Source organism: Cannabis sativa, chromosome X, assembly GCF_029168945.1.
Source record: "Cannabis sativa cultivar Pink pepper isolate KNU-18-1 chromosome X, ASM2916894v1, whole genome shotgun sequence".
NCBI lineage: Eukaryota > Viridiplantae > Streptophyta > Magnoliopsida > Rosales > Cannabaceae > Cannabis > Cannabis sativa.
In genome coordinates, this window is record NC_083610.1 from 23,148,155 (window position 1) to 23,167,892 (window position 19,738).

The 19,738-nt window shown below is 44.3% G+C and overlaps 2 protein-coding genes across 2 annotated transcripts; one reads left to right on the plus strand and one right to left on the minus strand.

Annotated features, from left to right (window-relative positions):
* Positions 1-382: 382 nt before the first annotated feature.
* Positions 383-2,940, plus strand: LOC115713493 (NADH dehydrogenase [ubiquinone] iron-sulfur protein 4, mitochondrial). The gene is made up of 5 exons (XM_030641978.2): positions 383-715; positions 891-979; positions 2,068-2,197; positions 2,380-2,409; positions 2,703-2,940. Exons 1-5 carry the CDS (start codon positions 563-565, stop codon positions 2,760-2,762), a joined length of 462 nt encoding a protein of 153 aa, XP_030497838.1. The 5' UTR covers positions 383-562; the 3' UTR covers positions 2,763-2,940.
* Positions 2,855-4,544, minus strand: LOC115713490 (uncharacterized). Its single transcript, XM_030641975.2, has one exon. The coding sequence runs from the start codon at positions 4,163-4,165 to the stop codon at positions 3,050-3,052; it is 1,116 nt and encodes a 371-aa protein (XP_030497835.1). The 5' UTR covers positions 4,166-4,544; the 3' UTR covers positions 2,855-3,049.
* Positions 4,545-19,738: the final 15,194 nt, after the last annotated feature.

A 19,738-nucleotide genomic window follows, 5' to 3' on the forward strand; every position in this document is an offset into this window, starting at 1 on the left:
AATTATCAAGCCTTAGGGTTTTCTAGCAATGTGCTTTTTTTGATAGAAAACTTCATCTCCAAAATGAGCACCTTAGACCTCTTTATATAGTGTTTAGGATATCATCACCATTTGAAATTCAAACTCATAACCCCATAGATGTTATGGACTCAAATGTAACTCCTACACACACCATAACTCCTATAGCATTAAGAATTTCAAATTAAGAGGTGTAACATCTTTTTACACTCTTAATGTTGGTGATGATGGTGGAGGTTACTCATAGTAACAAGTAACTCCCAAATGTTACAAAAAGATGACAACTAATATACATTGTCATATGTTACATATTATTAGTTTATTACACATATTTAATCTATATATTATATTATTATAAATAATATAACATTTGGTACTCTAGACTTATGACGCGGTGACACAAAGGGCGCGAGGGGTTGGTTTACGAATCTTCTGGAAGTGTTGCGGAGCGTTAAAACTCGTAGTTTAAAGAAAAAGAAAAATCAAAACTTAAAATTAGAATTGAAACGAACCGAACCTTGTAGAAGCTGTGGAATTGGAAACAATGGCGAACACTGTGCGACGAAGCCTCCTGATCAACGGAGCTGGAGTTCATCGATCATGGAAGAGATGGTTCTCCTCCGATGCCTTAGTCGATTTGAAGCCCGGTGAGGTCGCTGTGATTTCTGGAATCCCTGAAGAACATCTTCGAAGAAGGGTATAACTTTCATTATCCATACACTAAGAAATTTATGTCTTTATTTCTTTTGTTTATAGAATCTGTTTTCATTGATCTCTTGTGGGCTTTAATATACAGTCTTGTTATTGATTGATTTATGTATTTCTGTTTTTAGAGAGTAGAGTAATATAATTCGATACGTGACATTTGCCAGGTTATAATTTACTCACCTGCCCGTACAGCTACCCAACAAGGTTCTGGAAAAGTTGGGAAATGGAAAATTAATTTTCTGTCTACGCACAAGTATGATTGAATGCCATTACCATCTATATAATTATTTTGCATAAGAAATTTTATCCTATTATTGATAAAACTCATGATCTCAATTTTATACTTATGCTATAATTATAACATGGTACCATATTAGCTCTGTAATTAGAGTTATGTAGCTATGACTAGGAGACAACCTTCTTCTTTTATGGGTGATAAAGAAAATCTTCTTGTTTTGTGGTTTAACACTATTAATAATAGTTTGGTGTGTGTAGGATCACATAACATGACATAAAAAAGTAAAACGAAAATGAGCTAGCTGTTCATTTAAATTACGTCATTACACTCTCCAAATTCTCACTCTCTCAATCCTCATGAGAATTGAAAGAATTGAATGTGATTGCGTTAGCATTATTTTTTAACAATTAATTATTAAACAATATTACTTTTTATGTAATTACTAACTTTTTATATTAAATATGAAAATAAAATTCTTATGTAAATATTATTAGATAGATTTTTTATTTTAAAATAGAATGTATAGGTTGTATATTACTGTCCTAATAATTACATTACATAGTAATCGAACATGCCATACGATAATGGATAAGTAATTAGATTTATGTTGCAGCGCTGGATTCCTTATTAATATTTGTTGTGGCTTACCCATAACAATGGGGGAATTTATATATCATGTAAGTGCAGAACAACTATCGAGTTCATCAAGAGATAATCCAGCTTAGTATAGCAAATGAGCGAGCAAACGAGGTTAGGAATTATTGAATTAGTAATCAAACATATGAACTGCGTGACAATGCGTTGCCTTATGGGAAAGCACAAGCTACTCGCTTTCTATACAATTGCGAGTAGATTAATTGATGCCAAAATAGGCATTTAGTAGATTAATTGATGCAACAGTTGAGCTAGCAGTTTAGTCTGGCATCGTAATGGTCTTCTATTTGCTTTTAATAGGTCAACCCAAAACCAAAAAAAGATTTAATAACACTTGAGCTCCAAATTAGACATTAGGCAATATTTGCTGAACTACTATAAATTTTATAGATTTTGTGTTGTTTTCCAGAGCTTGTTAATATTGGCTACTGTGGTTGAGAAATGTTCAGGTGGGAAAATCCGTTGATGGGTTGGACCTCCACCGGCGATCCATATGCCAATGTGGGAGAAGCGGGTCTAACTTTTGACACTGAAGAAGCTGCCAAGGCCTTTGCTGAGAAATATGGTTGGCAGTACGAGGTAGGAACTTGCTCCTTCTCCTCCAACTGGGTGTATTCTGTCATATTAAGTGTTTGACCCTGTTACAAATAATTACAGTACATTATCATATCATAAAATTGATTATCTTTAATTACTTTTTAATACAAAAGCTAGTTGTTGTTGTTTCACATAACTGATAATATGTTTTAATACTGGAGCAGGTCAAAAAGCGTCATACCCCACTTTTAAAGGTATGCACTCTTCATCTTTCCTCTTTCCTCTCTCTCAATACACTTCACAACTTCAACCAGAATATGTAAATGACTTGATATTTCATGTCTTTAACCCTATTGTCACAATTACTTTTGATATTAGAGGACAAAGTAGTAGGATAACTTGGCACTAAATTTTTTGTCTCCAAATTTTGAGTCATTTCTACGTCAAATAAGCTTGCAGATTTTTGCATCATGATAGTGGTATCACCTACAATTATCTCAGTTTTATTTTGTTGTTTTCTGATGTTGACCATTGGAATTCTATGCAGCCTAAATCATATGCAGACAACTTCAAATGGAAGGGGCCACCGCCGCAGGGTGTAGAGTAATGTATTTTCGTGGTGTGAAATGTATCAAATATCATGTTACTGTCCTATAATTAACAAGTCATGTTACAATGGCTTTAGTAAATAATCGTGCATGAACAGAACATAATAATTTATAATACTAGACTAGATTTCAAACTTACATTCTTTTGATAATAAAAAAACAGCTAATAAAACTATATATACTCGATGTTGAGAGTTGAGACGTACAATTACAATGTAGATGAGCTGCATTTTTCTAACTAAACTACTATGTAGAATACCTATATTATATATTTACAGTACAGAGTTCAAACATTACAACTTGATTGAGATGCCTCTCTGGTGTGGATATGGAACCTCCAAGTGAAGACGTAGTCTTTTGGCTCGCATGATATTCTGATAACATCACAGAAAGCGTTAACTGAGTTCTTATTCCCATCACTCCCCCATTCTATCCTCACCCAGCAAGAGAACCCATCTGAAGAAAAAGGCACAGCTGTGTCGGAGAACTGAAGAGCCACCTCTCCGCCGATTCTCTTGCATGAGCCGCCTCCGAGTCCGAGCCGTCCCTCAGTATTGGTCACCATGGAATCGAGCCACGAGCATTCGGGCTGACCAACTAACTCCTTGTAAGCAGAATTTGCCATCCTAACTTTGTTGTTGGAATCTGTTATCACAACTGGCAGGGCCTCGGACTCGACCTCCGCTTCAACTTCCTCTGGATTCTTTGGAGCTTGAGCTCCAAAGGATTGGGTAAGGTCCTCGCATATGGACCGCACGCATATGCTGGACCCCACCGGCCTAACGGGTTGTGGTGAAATGACATTGGTGGTGGGGCTGGTTGGAATCCTCTGCAGCTGTTTCAAAAGATCTTTCTCTTCAGGAACTTCAGCTATGGTATTCAAGTCTATTACTGGGTTATCCTCACCACAAGCTTTTATCCAATCATGCTTTGAAATAACTGGGGTCGAAGGTGGGTGACATGGGAGGAGAGGCAGTGTAACCAAACTGGTAGTGGGTTTCTGATCCAAGATGTGGGGTATGGACAGCTGGGAAAGCCCATGAGTGAAGCCTTGCAAGATGTTTTTGGCCTGGAAAGCCACATGGCTAGTAGGTGGAGTTTGCCCGAATGCGTGGGTCCTTTGGCGCTTAAGAGTAATGGATGGTGATAAAGCAGCTCTACCTCTCTTCCTGGTTCTGGTGGGCCGAGCCTGCAATTGTGGCCAGAGATTTCGCAGGTAAGGGGATTGGCTAATCTTCTGTGATGTAGTATTACTGGATGGCGGCGTGGTGGTGGTGGTGGTGGTGGTCGTTTCACTTGTGGGACTCGATGGTGTCTCTGGCTTTGGAGCTATAGGCCTGTACCTTGACATAATCTCAGCCGTTTTAGCTGTATTAGCATAAGGGTTGAGGGTCTTGATCATGGTGGCGACTAGTGATATATTTTTTTTTTCTTTAAAAGGAAAAGTAAGAAAAACAGTAGAGTGCTCCTCCTCTTTTGCTATATCTTTTTTATTTTATTATTTGTTTGGCAACAAAGGGAGAGAGTACTCTGGAAATAACTTTGTCATGTAACAGAGAAAGACATGGGAGAAGTAGGAGGAGAGTTTAGAGTGGGAGGTGTTGAGGAGGTTATGGAGAAGGGAGAAGTATTGACGGTGGGAAATGACCAATGGAAGCTGGGCAAACATGAAGCAGAGGTTATATGAGAAAATGACACTTGGACTAAGCACGGTGGGTACGTGTTTGTTAATGTTAGAAATAGATGACATGTGGGAATTGTCACCACAAGTGGGTCCATGCAAGCTTACACATATAACATGACTATTGAATAGTTATTCAAGTTTTGACAACTGAGCCCCAACCTCAAACACACACACTCACTCCATCCACGCCCTACCACTCACTAAAACGCTGACACGTCAATTTTTTCTTTTTATACATTCTAACACCTGACGCTTTATTTATATCATATATTATTTTTTTTTTTTAAAAAAAAATTATATTTATATTTTGATAAAAAAATTTATACTTTTTTTTATTTTTTATTTATTTAAACTTTATTCTTTTTTTTATATTTTTTTATTTTTTCAATATTTTTTTTATTAGCTGATTTTTTTTTCTTTTTTCTTTTTATGTTAGCTTGGTTGATTGTTTTTTCTTTTTAATTTCTCTTTATCTTTTTCTTTCCTAATTTTCTTTTTCTCTTTTTTTTTTTTTTTTTTAAATTTTGTTTTTACATTATTTTTTTTATAATATATGATAAATATATATGTTGCTCCTAAAATCGCCCAATATACGTGGACCAGTCAGGAAAGGACACGTGGATCAAATTACTTGAGAAGAACTACTAAGTCTTTGAATGACACCAGGAAGCGTTACTCGCACGGGTCCAGGAGGATGCACCCGGAGTACAAGGTACTCCCGGAAGCGAGCATAGTTCAAAGGCACTCCGGGATGTGTCAGGTCTCTCCCGAGACATCAAGTCGCATTTAATGCTGCATGGGAGGAAGCGTGTTGGGACTGTACACGCAATAAAGTCTGACGGCACATCCCCCAAACAGCAGCGCTACAGTAATGATCATTTAAGTCTAGTGACGGCTACTCTGCGAAGAGTCACGTCAATCATAAGACAAAAAGGACATTCTCCATAAAAACCCTACAGCACCTAGGGATTTGACCATGCATCACCCATGGTATATTCATCGGAAATGCCCAACTTTATGGATACTTACAGACACATGTGTAAGTATAATTCTAGGGATTGCCCCGCAAAAACACTATAAATACCCCCTCAAAGCTCATTTAAGGGGGTCGGAGAATCTTGGCTGCTTAAGAGCAAACAGAGAAAAAACTCACCAAGAACATTCTGTGTATTAAAGAGAGAAACATTCTCCCAAGTGTAGAATCTGTATTAAAGATATCCATAAATATCAGTGGCTCGTGGACTAAGGCTCATTAACGCCCCAACCACGTAAAAAGTCTTCATCTCGCTTTCTTACAGCTCATTATTATATTCATATTTTATCGATTCTTGAAAATCTCGGTCAACATTTTGGTGCTTTCATTGAGAGCTGAGGAAAGCTGCTTCGCAACAAGCATTTAACTTCATAACAATGGTGGAGACAAGAGCTACACGTCACCCTCGCCCTCTACAAGACGCTCAAGATCCCAATGAAGAGGATGTAGCCTCGAGGGCAGCGGAGGAGTCCGAGGAAGAAGTTCCAGATGAAAACCACGAGGAACACCTCGACGAATACGCTTACGATGATGGAAGCTACCAAGAGCTGGTGCTCCTCAGACAAAAAGCCATCGATCACGAAGCTGAGATCGAAGCCCAGAAAGTGCAAAATCAAAAGATGCATGAGGTGATGCTAGCCATGCAAAAAGCCATGGAGGCAGCTGGCATTCACGTGCATCCCAAGGCGATGGCCGCTGGACTCGAGGAGGAGCCAGCTACGTCTTCGCCTAATTCCCAGCAACAAAGGCCTAGGGAACCTAGCCCTATAAGGCACCCTGCTGAGGAAAACCAAACAAAAAACCCTACTTCTGCCCCTGGTCGGAAGAAAAAGGCGCAGGATCCGCGCAAGGTCCGCTCAGATTTCCCTAAAGGGAAAGGTCCGCAGAGGGGCAAGCCCGAAGAGGGAGTCTTGGCCCTCGGGATCGAGGGGACCGAAAGAGCGTTTCCGTGCACCAAGAACCGGGGGTAGAGGAAGAGGAGGACGAGAGATGTCCACCCGTTGATCTGAGAAATCAAATCAATGGGAATAAAGGTGACCTCCGGGATCACCTTGATCAAAGATACGGACCGAAGTCTCCTCGGGTGCGTAAACGAAGGGATTATGGCGAGCTTGCCGGCCTTCGAAAAGATATTGCCGAGTCTCCCGAAGGCGGAAGGGAGATGACTCCGAGCTCGGACGGTGAGGACGGGAGCCTTGCGCCAAGCATATCCTGGAGGCGGAGCTCCCTAAAAACTTCAAAATGCCCGAAATGGCGGCATATGCGGGAACTCCACCCCGGCGATCACTGTCACGATTCAAGCGAGTCATGACGGTCATGCGGGTCGACAATGACGCCAAGTGCCTATGCTTCCCCCTCACTCTGAGCGGTTCGGCGGAGGAGTGGTTCAAGAAACTAGAACCAGGTTCGGTGGGATGTTGGAACAAACTCCAAACCAACTTCCGGAGACAATTTGTCGCCGCTAGGAAGGTCAATTTGGAAGTTAGTGCCTTGACTAACATCAAGCAACTACCCACCGAGACTTTGAAAAATTACATCAAGAGGTTCCGAGAGGAAGCCTCGAAGACCGGAAGGTTGACGACGGACAACGGCTTGCGCTTCTCCAAGCGAGGAATCCGTCTTGGGACTCCCCTTCGGAACGAATTACGACGAAGGCGGCGCTAGCCTTCGGGACTTCCGAAGCGAGTCCAAAAATATATTAACCTCGAAGAAGCCCAGATCGTGGCTTACGGAGGCTATTATCCAACCGGGATGGCTGGATACATGCCAGGAGTATCGCCCTCGGGTACTGTCCCGACCGCGACCCCTCCGGTTAGTGGCATACAGTTTTCTGCCACTCCCGGGTACAACCAAGGGCAAGCTCTGCCCCCGGCATCTTCCCATTACGGCAATCCGTCCGGGGTGAATGGACGGGCTCCTTCACAGGCTGCCCCAACCGCTAGCTTAACAGGCCCCACTCAAGGGTCTAGAAGCGAGGTCTTCCAAGGGCGACACCGAACGGGAGAGAAGCGCCGAGAAGAAGGGGTACACACCCCAATACACCCAGTACACGGAGCTCACGGACTCTCAGGAACGTGTCTACTTTGCCACAAGGCAGAATACGCATTACCGGAGACCCCAGCCTTTGTACAGGGACAGCTCCCGGAGAGATCCGAGCAAAAGGCGCGAATATCATAACGACATTGGCCACAGCACCAACGAGTGTAAAAATCTCAAGGATGAGATTGAGAATCTGATCCGGTTGGGCCACCTCTATGAGTGGATCAAAAATAGGTTACCCCACCTTAACCGGGGCGGGTGGCGGGGGCATGCCTTCGGGGACACCGGGGGTACGGCGGGAGTATTGCCTCCGGCGCTCCGCGAGTGACACCCAGCATATACCCGGACTACCGCCCCGGCCTAATGGGCGGGTAGCCATGATCTCCGAAGGTCCCCATATCGGAGGAAACACTCGGAAGGAGCGAAAGAGATATGCCGAGGCCGCAAGGCACAGTGAAGTGTGGGAGGTCACTCAACTCCCAGCTCAAAGGCCTCGGCTAATGGACCAACCCATAACGTTCACGGAAGAAGACGCCAAGACGGTGCGTTTTCCTCATCACGACCGTGGTCATAGAGACCCCCATTGCAAATAAAGTGGTGGCCAGGGTCCTGATTGATAATGGAAGCTCCGTGAACTTGCTCTTCAAGGAGGCCTTCACTGCGATAGGGTTGACCGACCGGGACCTTTCTCCCAGCGGGTCGCAGCTCACAGGGTTTAACGGGACAACTCTAATCCCGATGGGAAAAGTCGGGCTCCCGGTTACCTGTGCCGGACACTCCACGAGCACGTTTAAGTATTGCACCTTCGTGGTGGTAGATCGTCCAACGGCCTACAACGCTATCTTAGGCCGACCGGCCCTCGTCGACTTTGGTGCAATAACTTCTATCCGACACCTATGCCTAAAATTTCCTACTCAGGAAGCCGGAGTCGGAACGGTGAGGGGGAACCAAGGAGAGGCCAGGCAATGTTACAACGTTGCCACCCACTTGCCAGTACTCATGGTCCGGGGGCCCCCGAAGTAGAGAAGGCGAAGAAGACGAGTTGGATCCTCGTATAGGATCCGAAAGGGTTGTAGAACCAATGGAGGACGTCGAAGAGATCCCAGTGTGCGACGACGACTCCACCAAAGTACTCGGATAGGGAGAGGCCTAGATCCGGAGGAAAAATAAAATAATAAAAACAACGAAGGGCGCCATTGATGTTTTTGCATGGCGCCAAGAGGACATGGCCGGCATCGGCCCTCATGTCATCACCCATGTCCTCAACGTCAACCCGGACATGCCCCCTATACAACAAAAGAGACGCCCGCTCGACTCGGCGAAAGCCGAGGCTTTAGAGAAAGAGGTGGATAAACTTTTGTCCAACAGCATGATCCGCGACGTATACTATCCGGAATGGCTAGCCAATCCGGTCCTGGTGCCCAAGCCGAACGGGACTTGGCGGGTTTGCATAGATTTCACGGATCTAAACAAAGCTCGCCCAAAGGACTGCTTTCCGCCGCCGGGATTGACCGGATGGTGGACGCCACCTCCGGATTTAAACTGCTATCTTTCATGGATGCCTATGCGGGTACAATCAAATAAAGATGCATACGGCGGACCAGAGTGCACTAGCTTCGGGACCGATAAGGGGGTATACTGTTACCTAGTCATGCCCTTCGGACTGAAAAACGCCGGAGCAACCTATCAAAGAATGGTTAACCGGATGTTTAAAAGCCTCCTGGGACGAAACATGGAAGTATATGTAGACGACATGCTCGTCAAATCCAAAGCATGCAATAGCCATGCAGACGACTTAGAAGAATGTTTCGAAGTCGTCCGGAGATACGGCATGAAGCTCAATCCAAAAAAGTGTACCTTCGGAGTCAAGTCGGGAAAATTCCTGGGCTTCATAGTCGACGGAGAGGGATTGAGGCGAACCCGGAGAAAATTCAAGCTCTCTTGGACATGCCATCCCCCAGAAACATAAGGACGTGCAAAGTTTGACCGGAAGGTGGCCGCGTTGAGCCGTTTTATCTCGCGATCCACGGACAAGTGCATACCCTTCTTCAACATACTGAAGAAATGCCAAAAGTTCGAATGGACGGACGAATGCGAGGAGGCATTCAAAAGGTTAAAAGACCATATGGCAAAACCTCCTATCCTATCAAAGCCCGTCCTTGGAGAAGACTTGTTCCTTTACTTGGCTGTTTCCGAACATCTTGTCGATCTTGCATTGGTCCAGGAGGAAGAAAAGATCCAGCATCCCGTGTACTATGTTAGTAAACGCATGATAGGGGCCGAGACAAGGTACCCGGTCATTGAAAAGCTAGTATTCTGCCTCCTGATGGCATCACGGAAGTTAAGACCATACTTCCAAGCCCATCCAATCAGAGTTTTGACCAATCATCCACTCCGGCAAGTCCTCCAGAAACCTGAAGCCTCCGAAGACTCCTCGAATGGGCAATGGAACCGAGTCGGTTTGACTTGCATTACGTGCCCGGATTTACGTAAAAGGCCAAGCCTTGGCGGACTTCATCACCGAATGTAATGAAGCCGAGGCAACGGCCAATACTCGGAGCCACCCATCCCCACTTGGAGAGTATTCGTGGATGGAGCTTCAAACGAAAACGGTTCGGGAGCCGGAGTAGCTATGATATCACCCACTGGGTTGCGGCTCCAGGCAGCACTCCGATTCAACTTCACAGCTTCGAATAATGAAGCCGAGTATGAGGCCCTAATAGCAGGGCTAAAATTGGCTAAAGCTGTAGGAGCCAAAAGGGTGGAAGTCTACAGCGATTCTCAGCTGGTCGTAAACCAAGTGTCCGGAGAATACCAAACCCGCGGCGAAAGAATGGCCGCGTACGTAACAATAGTTCGAGAGCTGCTCCACGAGTTCACGGACTATAAAATAGAAAGAATCCCCCGAGAAAAGAACGCTCATGCGGACTGTCTGGCTAAGTTAGCCTCGGATAGTGAGATCGAAGAGGCGGGGGTAGTACCGTGGAACGCTTGGCGAGCCAAGCATCAAAATAAAAGAGACCACACAAACGGTTGGGCAAGAACCCAGTTGGATGGTCCCCATCATAAAATACATAACCACGGAGTGAGTTGCCCCAAGAGAGGGCCTTTGTCTCGAAAAGATTCGGATATCGGGCTCATCGTTATGTAATGATGGACCAAATTCTCTACGGAGAGGACTCGGCATGCCTTATTTAAGGTGTGTATCGGACCACGAAGCTAGACAAATCATGCGGAGGTCCACGAAGGGTTGCAATGGAGATCATACGGGAGGACCCGGCCTCTCAAAGAAAATATTGAGGCGGGGATACTTCGGCCAACAATGAAAAAAGATTGTATAGACTATGTCCAAAAGTGTGACTCGTGCCAAAGGTACGCGAACATACCGAGAGCTCCTCCAAATGAGATCACGCTGATGACAAGCCCCTGGCCCTTCGCGGTCTGGGGCATAGATCTCATCGGGTCTCTACCTACGGGAAAAGGAGGAGTAAAGTATGCAATAGTAGCGATAGACTACTTCACCAAATGGACGGGCTGAGCCTATGAAGACAATAACCGCTAAGAAGGCGTTGGACTTTGTGGTCAAAAACATAGTGTGTCGATACGGCTTACCTCACAAAATAGTCTCAGACAATGGAAAGCAATTTGATTGCGAGGAATTTACTGACTTCTGCAACCGACACGGAGTAGTGAAAAGCTTCTCCGCGGTAGCCCGGCCTCAAACAAACGGCCAGGCGGAGGCAGTCAATAAAATCCTAAAGGTCACCTTGAAAAAGAAGGCTGCTGGCTTGTAAAAATAGCGGCACGAAGAATTGCCAAGGGTATTGTGGGCCTACCGGACGACCCCCGGAACCACAATGGGTCACTCGCCGTTCTCAATGGCATACGGTTGTGAAGCAATGGTCCCGGTGGAAACATTATTCCCATCCCACAGGAGAACGACTTATGATCCGGCCACCAATCAGGCCCTGCTCCAAGAAGCTCTGGATCAGGTCGAAGAACTCCGGGATGAGTCCCAAATACGGATGGCCGCTTATCAAAAGAAGGTGACCAAGTATTTTAACTCCAAGGTTAAAAACAGAAAATTCGCTATCGGTGATATGGTCCTAAGAAGGGTCTTCCCAGCCACCCAAGAACCCGGAGTGGGGGTACTTGGCCCAAATTGGGAAGGACCATATGAAATCGAGGACGAAATCGGCTCTGGCACTTACAAATTGAAAAGAATGGACGGAACTACTGTCCCAAGAGCCTGGAATGCCGATCACCTCAGAAAATACTACCAGTAGCGAATTAAACTTAGCTTTTGTTCAAAGGGTTTGTACCGTCCAAATGTATGCCTCCTCTATATTAAATAAAACTGAGTGCCTTAAAAACAAAGTTTCTATGCCACTCAGGGGGGTACTAGGGTATACGCACGGACAAACAAAAACAAGCTAAGTAAAATATCCCGACCCAAAGGGCGAGGTCAAGCTAAGTAAAACATCCACGACCCAAAGGGCGGGTTAAGCTAAGTAAAATATCCACGACCCAAAGGGCGGGTCAAGCTAAGTAAAACATCCTGACCCAAAGGGCAGGTTAAGCTAAGTAAAATACCCTGACCCAAAGGGCAGGTCAAAAACATGCGCAAAAATAAAAGGCGTAAGTATGAAATCCTGAGCCAAAGGACAGGTTGAAATATATAAAGTGTGGAAAAAAGATCGCACATATATATAAATAAAAAAAAAATATCCTAGCCCGGAGGCTAGGTCATACACATATAAATGGCCCGGGGACAGGCCTCAAATTGTCTCCCCTTAAAATAAAGGCTGCCGCCTGTAAGTAAACTGTTCTAAGGCAGCAGCAAGTATGTACAAAGAAAAAAAAAAAAGAGTTATGAAAAGAACGGGTACAATGCGGGTCAATGATAGGGCGGCTCGGTCGGCCGCGGCGGAAGACGAGGTCCGATCCAGGTGCCTCGAAGCTCGGCATCAAGTCTCTTCTTCTTCTCCCGAAATTTGGCAATCATGTCCTCGGGTTTGGGATAGAAAGAAAGCTTGATACTCTGATCGTTGGTGGCCCAAGCCATATAGACACCATCATCAAAGCGCTTCGGGCACCGGCGCGAGGAGACGGGAGAAAGGAGCTCGGCCCTCTTGGCCTTCCTAATAGGCGATCTTTATAGTCCCGAAGCTCCTTCAACTCCGCAGACAGAGCGGCGTTCGATTCAAAATCCTCCTGGTGAGTCTCCTCTAGAGACCTCACCTTGGCGGCCATTTCGTCCAAAGCCTCCCTGGCCTCCCGAAGGTCCCGCCTAGCCTTCTCGGCAGCCTCGGTTTGAGCCCTTAGCTCCTCCTGATGATGGGCCTCCATCCGGCCTCTCCGCTGGGCCTCGGCCTGGATCATGTCCTCCGCCTGAGCTTCCCTCCGGATGGCCTCCTCCTCCCTGGCCTTGGCCCTCTCTTCCTTAGCCTTGGCCGCTGCTTCCTGGCGTTCGGCGGCCTCCTGGTAGATCTGCCTCTCCGCAGTAAGGTCTTGGAGGACCTTCTTGACATCGTTCATGTCCCCAAAATCGGACAGAGCGAAGCCATGGCTTATGATGTTCTTGGAAAGGCGACCAGCCTCGGTACAAGGCGAACCATAACGGGACGTAAGGAGAAATTTCTCAAAGGAAGAAAACAAAATGCAAACACCATAAAGGAAACGCAAGAAACTGCAAAGTACTTACCACTGTGAGGGAATGGCTGAGGTCCTGGACTTGGAAGATAGAGTTCAGGGAAGCGCAAGTGGCAAACCGCTTAGGCGCACAGCGTGTAAGCTGAGAGGCGAACTCACCGGTCATTTCCGCGGCAAAAGGAGCCAGAGTGGGCCCTAGGAGGGGCGGAACCGGTACGCCAAAGGATCCGGGTTGAGGTTCCACGGATCATGATAGTCGGATGGTTAATGCTCGCCTCAACCTCCGATCGCAGAATTCTCCTAAGGGCCTCCACATCGGCATATCCCCGGGAGTACTCGTCCATAGCGTAGTTGTGTTTCGCTATGCGAAGCTCCTGCCTTGCCTCATCCCCCGGAATCGGGGTGAGCTCAATGCGAGGAGGAGCAGGATTTTCCTCCATCGGAGACACCCCGCCGTCTAGGCCATGAGCGGGAGTATCGGCCCTCCGAGGCCTCTTCGGTTCGTCTTGGGCGATCATCTTGCCCTTGCGCTTGCGGATCAGAGCCACTTCAGACTCCTCCTCGTCCTCCTCTGCTACCACTGGGAGAGCTTGAGGGTCTCCAGCACCCTCGGCGGCTTCCTCCGAGAAGTCCCACCCTTTCCCCTGGCCTTCTCCCGGAAGCACCTCCTCGTCATCCACCAAGTCGATGGTTTCGGGAGGAGCGCCGGAAGAAACCTTCAAGGAAGGGGCCGGGGAGAGGGGTGAAAGCCGGAGGAGCCACCGGAGTATGGACCCCAGCCAGCCGTTCCAGGATGGCATCCATGGAGGTACCTGTTCCAATAAAACAAGCAAGTGTTAAAAGTCCGTGAGAAGCTACTTACAAGGAGGTGCAGCAAATAAACTACTCCTACCCGGACTCCCTAGTTCGGCCCTAGCAAAGTCCCGAACTTTAATGCTGGCAGCATCATCTCCAAGATAACTGTCCGAGGGACGAAACCAGCTGGACGCTATGTAAGCCGACGGACCTAAGGGAATAGGTTCCGGAGGGCCGCGGCCCATCCGGGACCGACCTAGGTAATCTCCTAAGTTTGTAAAATAAAACTCCTTCAAATGATCCCCCCACCGGGTCGACGGCATCTTAAACCTACGGAGACGCTCGTCGAACCCTATGGGCCTACGACTGGTATACTCATCAACGGAAGGAACATATTGAATTATCAAAGGAGACTTACCACCAGCACGCAAGTGCTAGCACGGGAGCGCCCGAGTTTGGTTCGGGACCGAAGGCCGGGGCGGGAAGTCTGGTTCTCGGAAGAACCTTCAAGACGAAGGGGTCCCCCGGCGGAAGGACCTCCAATCTCTTCTTGAAGTATCTTATCAAAAAATTTAGCTTCGGACTTCCCGCCAATGGCTTGGCTCCTCCGCACCACCGGGCTCCCCACACGGAGCCCTCTCCCGCAGGCGGCTCGGGCACCGGGAATACGCCTTCTCCTGGGCCTTCGGTAGAGATAATCTTGGTACTTCTTCTCTGCCGTAGCAATAAGCTCATCCCGGAAGGCCTTCTCCGCGACTGGCGCCCTCACGTTAGGGCAGATAACCTTAGAAAGGTTGGAGTCATCCACGGATTGGTGAGAAAGGATAAGTTTGGCCTTTCTACAATTCTCCGTGGTGACCAAGCCCCCGACGTCAAGATCGGCATGGTCGTAAGAGGCGAAGGCTTGGGCCCTTCGAAGGAACGCCTGAGTGGTGAGCGTCCGCTGGTAAGGTGGGATTCGCACCCACTCCGTGAGCGACTCCGGATGGTCCACGGCCACTAAAACCGGAGGAGAAGAAAAATCGGTGGCGGTACTCCTTAACGTGAGTACGCCTATTATACGGAACCACCCCTTCGTTAGCGGGGTGGATCCGAACCCATAAAAACCGTCCTTAAGTTTGTCCCCTTTCTTGGGGACGGATACAAGTTCGTAAAAATATAAAATTTCCGCCGGGCTGGGAGACCCCCAGCCGCGTGCGGCATAAAAAATAAATAAGCCTGAGAGCAGGCGGTATGCTTGGGGAATAAGTTGGTATGGCGCAAGGCCGACAAATACAAGGAAATCAACAAAATAGTCCTGGAGCGGGAGCATTGCGCCGGCCATCAGATGGGTCTGACTCCAAGCCCCGAAGCCATCATAGTTGAGGTTGGGTGTTTCCGAGTCACGGGAGGCGGTGAAAGGTCCCCGAGGTAGAGGGCTTGATTCCGGCTACGTTAATGATGTTCTCCAACGGTGAGGGCAGGTCAGGGTCGATCGGAGCTCGGCCGCCTCCCAGCCAGTGGCGCGGGACTTGTACCCTTCCTGGGCAACAGGTCCCAGAGAAACCTCCTCCAGGGTGGCAATACTCTTCCCCTTCTTCTTCGAGGACTTTGAGCCAGAAGCAGACATGATATGCTCTGAGAAAAATGAAAAGAAAAAAAAACCCAGCAGTTAGGCCCCATATCAAACCCTAAACCGGAAAAAGGGAGTGGGGGTCCCCTAACCGCCGGAAAGAGGCCCTCCGGACACGTGTCACACAGGAAACTCAAATAAGAATCCCCGAACAAATGTCGGGTGCGGTAAAATCACAAGAAAAGTGGTTTTGCAAAAAGGAAAAGAAAAAGTCTTCCTATGCCCTAAGCCAAAGCTAAACGAAGGATACACAGCCTTCTTAAAACAAAACTGTATGCCTACAACTAATACAGTAAAACGTAAGAGCAGAACTCAAAGAACTCAACACTCACACTCCAGAAATCTACGAGTGCGAACCCGAAAAACAAACAAAATAAATGTAAGCATGCCAGTGTCTAAAGATGCGAAAGACTTACAGATTGATTGATGAACTGGGGGTACTGGGTATGGTTGAGCGAGAGTTGAGAAGCACTGGCGAAATCAAACACTGGAAGATTACAGAAAATGTTCAAGTGTTAAGACGGTTTGTGCTACTTTGAGAAATTTTTCTCTCTGAGAAATTCGGGCAAAAATGGTAAGGAATGGAAAGTAACCGAAATGAAGGAAAGGTGGTGGCTTTTATAGGCAAAAATGCATGAGGAACAGGCGTCTTCACCTACCAATCGTACGGTAGGGAGAACGCACGATTCGAATTCCCAGCAGATCAACGGGCCAGATCAATCCGCCATTAAGGCGGTGCAAACGTTTGAGTATCCACCTGACACCATCAATGCGCCGCATCAATCATGGGGCGTGAAACGAATCGACCTCTGCAAAAGTGAATCGCTGCATTTAATGCCATTATTAGACACACCTTCACGCGCCCCACGTCGTATCGTAAGATCGAGGAGGCGGCTGGAAACATTCCTACGAACAAACGTATTGTCGCATTAAATACCATCATTTAATGTGCCCCCCACGCACTCGAGACTCGAGCTGGGGAAACGAGGAGTCAACCGGAGACACATGAACAAGCCTTGGTTTATTTTTACTAAGTAAACAAGGCTTGGGGGGTAAATGTTGCTCCTAAAATCGCCCAATATACGTGGACCAGTCAGGAAAGGACACGTGGATCAAATTACTTGAGAAGAACTACTAAGTCTTTGAATGACACCAGGAAGCGTTACTCGCACGGGTCCAGGAGGATGCACCCGGAGTACAAGGTACTCCCGGAAGCGAGCATAGTTCAAAGGCACTCCGGGATGTGTCAGGTCTCTCCCGAGACATCAAGTCGCATTTAATGCTGCATGGGAGGAAGCGTGTTGGGACTGTACACGCAATAAAGTCTGACGGCACATCCCCCAAACAGCAGCGCTACAGTAATGATCATTTAAGTCTAGTGACGGCTACTCTGCGAAGAGTCACGTCAATCATAAGACAAAAAGGACATTCTCCATAAAAACCCTACAGCACCTAGGGATTTGACCATGCATCACCCATGGTATATTCATCGGAAATGCCCAACTTTATGGATACTTACAGACACATGTGTAAGTATAATTCTAGGGATTGCCCCGCAAAAACACTATAAATACCCCCTCAAAGCTCATTTAAGGGGGTCGGAGAATCTTGGCTGCTTAAGAGCAAACAGAGAAAAAACTCACCAAGAACATTCTGTGTATTAAAGAGAGAAACATTCTCCCAAGTGTAGAATCTGTATTAAAGATATCCATAAATATCAGTGGCTCGTGGACTAAGGCTCATTAACGCCCCAACCACGTAAAAAGTCTTCATCTCGCTTTCTTACAGCTCATTATTATATTCATATTTTATCAGTTGCCGAAAATCTCGGTCAACAATATATATTTTTATATTTTTTTTAACATTTTTTTACTCACAAAATTTTATTTTATTATTTTTTTTAAAAAAATATATTTATTATATTTATTGTTCTCTTTTAGTATTTACACTCAAACTATTTTTCTTTAATTAATCACATTTTATATAAAAAAAATCTTAATTTTTTTTTTTTTTAACTTTTACTAAAATATGATTCTTATATTTTTACAATTTTTTTTATATTTTTTTTAACACTCTTTCTCTATTTTAAAAACAAATTAAGAGTACTCTTATATTTTTCTTTTATCTTTTACATGATTAATAAAAATATATTTTTTAGATGTTTTGTAATTTATTCGGAGTTAATTTATGAATCATTTACATATTTTACAAGGTTAATGTTTTATTATTTTTATATTGATTTATAGTTATTTTTTACTATTTTATAGTTATTTTTATGTTGTTGGTTTACTAATGAGTGCACATTCGTACACTCACTCATTCTTAGTCAATTATTAGATGGTTTAGTATTTATTTTTATACAGAGTTGATGTGTTTTCTTCAAGTGTGTATGTTTGTACTTAAAACATAATTTTGTGATGGATTGAGATCTTTGACCACATTTTTAACAATATTTTCATCATTTTCTCGAAAAGCTTATGAAATCCAAAATGATAGAGCTCGTTCTCAGCTTTTCAAAACATATTGAATCATCTCATTTGGAGTCCGGACGTGAAAGTTATGCATAATTTATTGAACAAGGTCGAAGTAGTAAAAGAGTAAGGAAAAATGATCTGTAGTGCTATGGCCAAAAGTGTGGCGCTTTTTTATGCTAAAATGAAGTTTCGGGGAGTATAGCATGGTGCTATAGCGTCGTGTCTTCGACGCTATACGGCGCTATAGCGCCATACATGTATTTTTGAATTTAAATCCTAATTATAAATGGATTCTTTCTATCTTTTTTGGACTTATATAAAAAAAAAAAATGATGTAATTTGACTTTTGGGACGATTGGAGAGATAGAAACAAGCAATTTTGAAATTTGAAAACACATTGAAGAGCAAGAGAGAAGAGATTCGAAGCAATCATCATCAACTATCATCATTAGCTTTCTTTTCTTCTTCTTCTTTATTCTTTTGCTTAATTGTTTAATTATGAATAGTTATTATGTTTGTAATTATGAACTAAACACTCTTTCTATAGTGTTAATGGAACTATTTTAGATTATGAATTAAAGTTTTTAGATTATTCCTATATTTGTTCTAGCTATTTGTTTATACAATTTTGTGTTAATTATCATCTAGTTAATGTTTGATCACCATGAATTAGTACAGAGATTTTAAGTTTTACACTTGAGAGATGTTCTAAAATTGGACTTAGAGTTGCATGACATAGGAAAAGTGTGAGATTGAGGGATTCCACTAATTCCATGAGTTTCATTTAAAGAGAATCATATTGCTTTATTAGTGCTTAATTGATTAACATTGAATAAAGATATCTTGTTAGTTAATTAAAGTTAAATTTACCATCACTCGAGAGAGGTTAATAGATTACATTAGGATTCTTGAAACTACAAATTATAGAATAAATTGGAATAATCGATAAACTGAGATTCATAGTTCAAAATAGGGAAATTAATGTTGTAGGTCTGTACTTTTCGATTGAAATCATTGTTTTTCTATTTATTTTTAATTCATTTTATTATTTCATTCTTAATAATTATTTGCTTTAAATTCCCAAATTAAAGCCTAAAATCAAAAAGTATAATAATTAATAAAATTTAATAATCAATCCCTATGGGTTTGACAACTTTTTTAGAATTAAAATTTTACTATAACAACACTGTACGCTTGCAGTAAAAATTATGTATTAAGTTTTTGGCGCTGTTATAGGGAATTAAAAATTCTTAAATTATTGATAATATTTGTTTCTTATTTTATTTGTTGCTTTGTGATTCAGTTTATGCGAAGAAATTGAAGTGCTACAATACTCACACCGCTGAATCCTCAGATTGAAAGAACTGTAAAGTAGTTGAAAGCAAAGAAAAAGTTAAATTTCACCATGGCAACCTTTATAATAATAACAACAATGGCCTTAATAATAACCAACCAGTACCTGTTGCATTTGATGCACAACCATGGGATGTTTGTGACTATTGCTTTGTGGTGAATGAAAATTTGACTGGTATTACTAATCTAGTCATCACTGCTAATAATTTTGAGTTGAAGCCTACTTTGATCAATATAATGCAACAAAATCAATTCGGTGGATTGGCTATTGAAGATTCCAATATCCATCTAGCCATATTTCTGGAAGTATGTGCTACTGTGAAGATGAATAG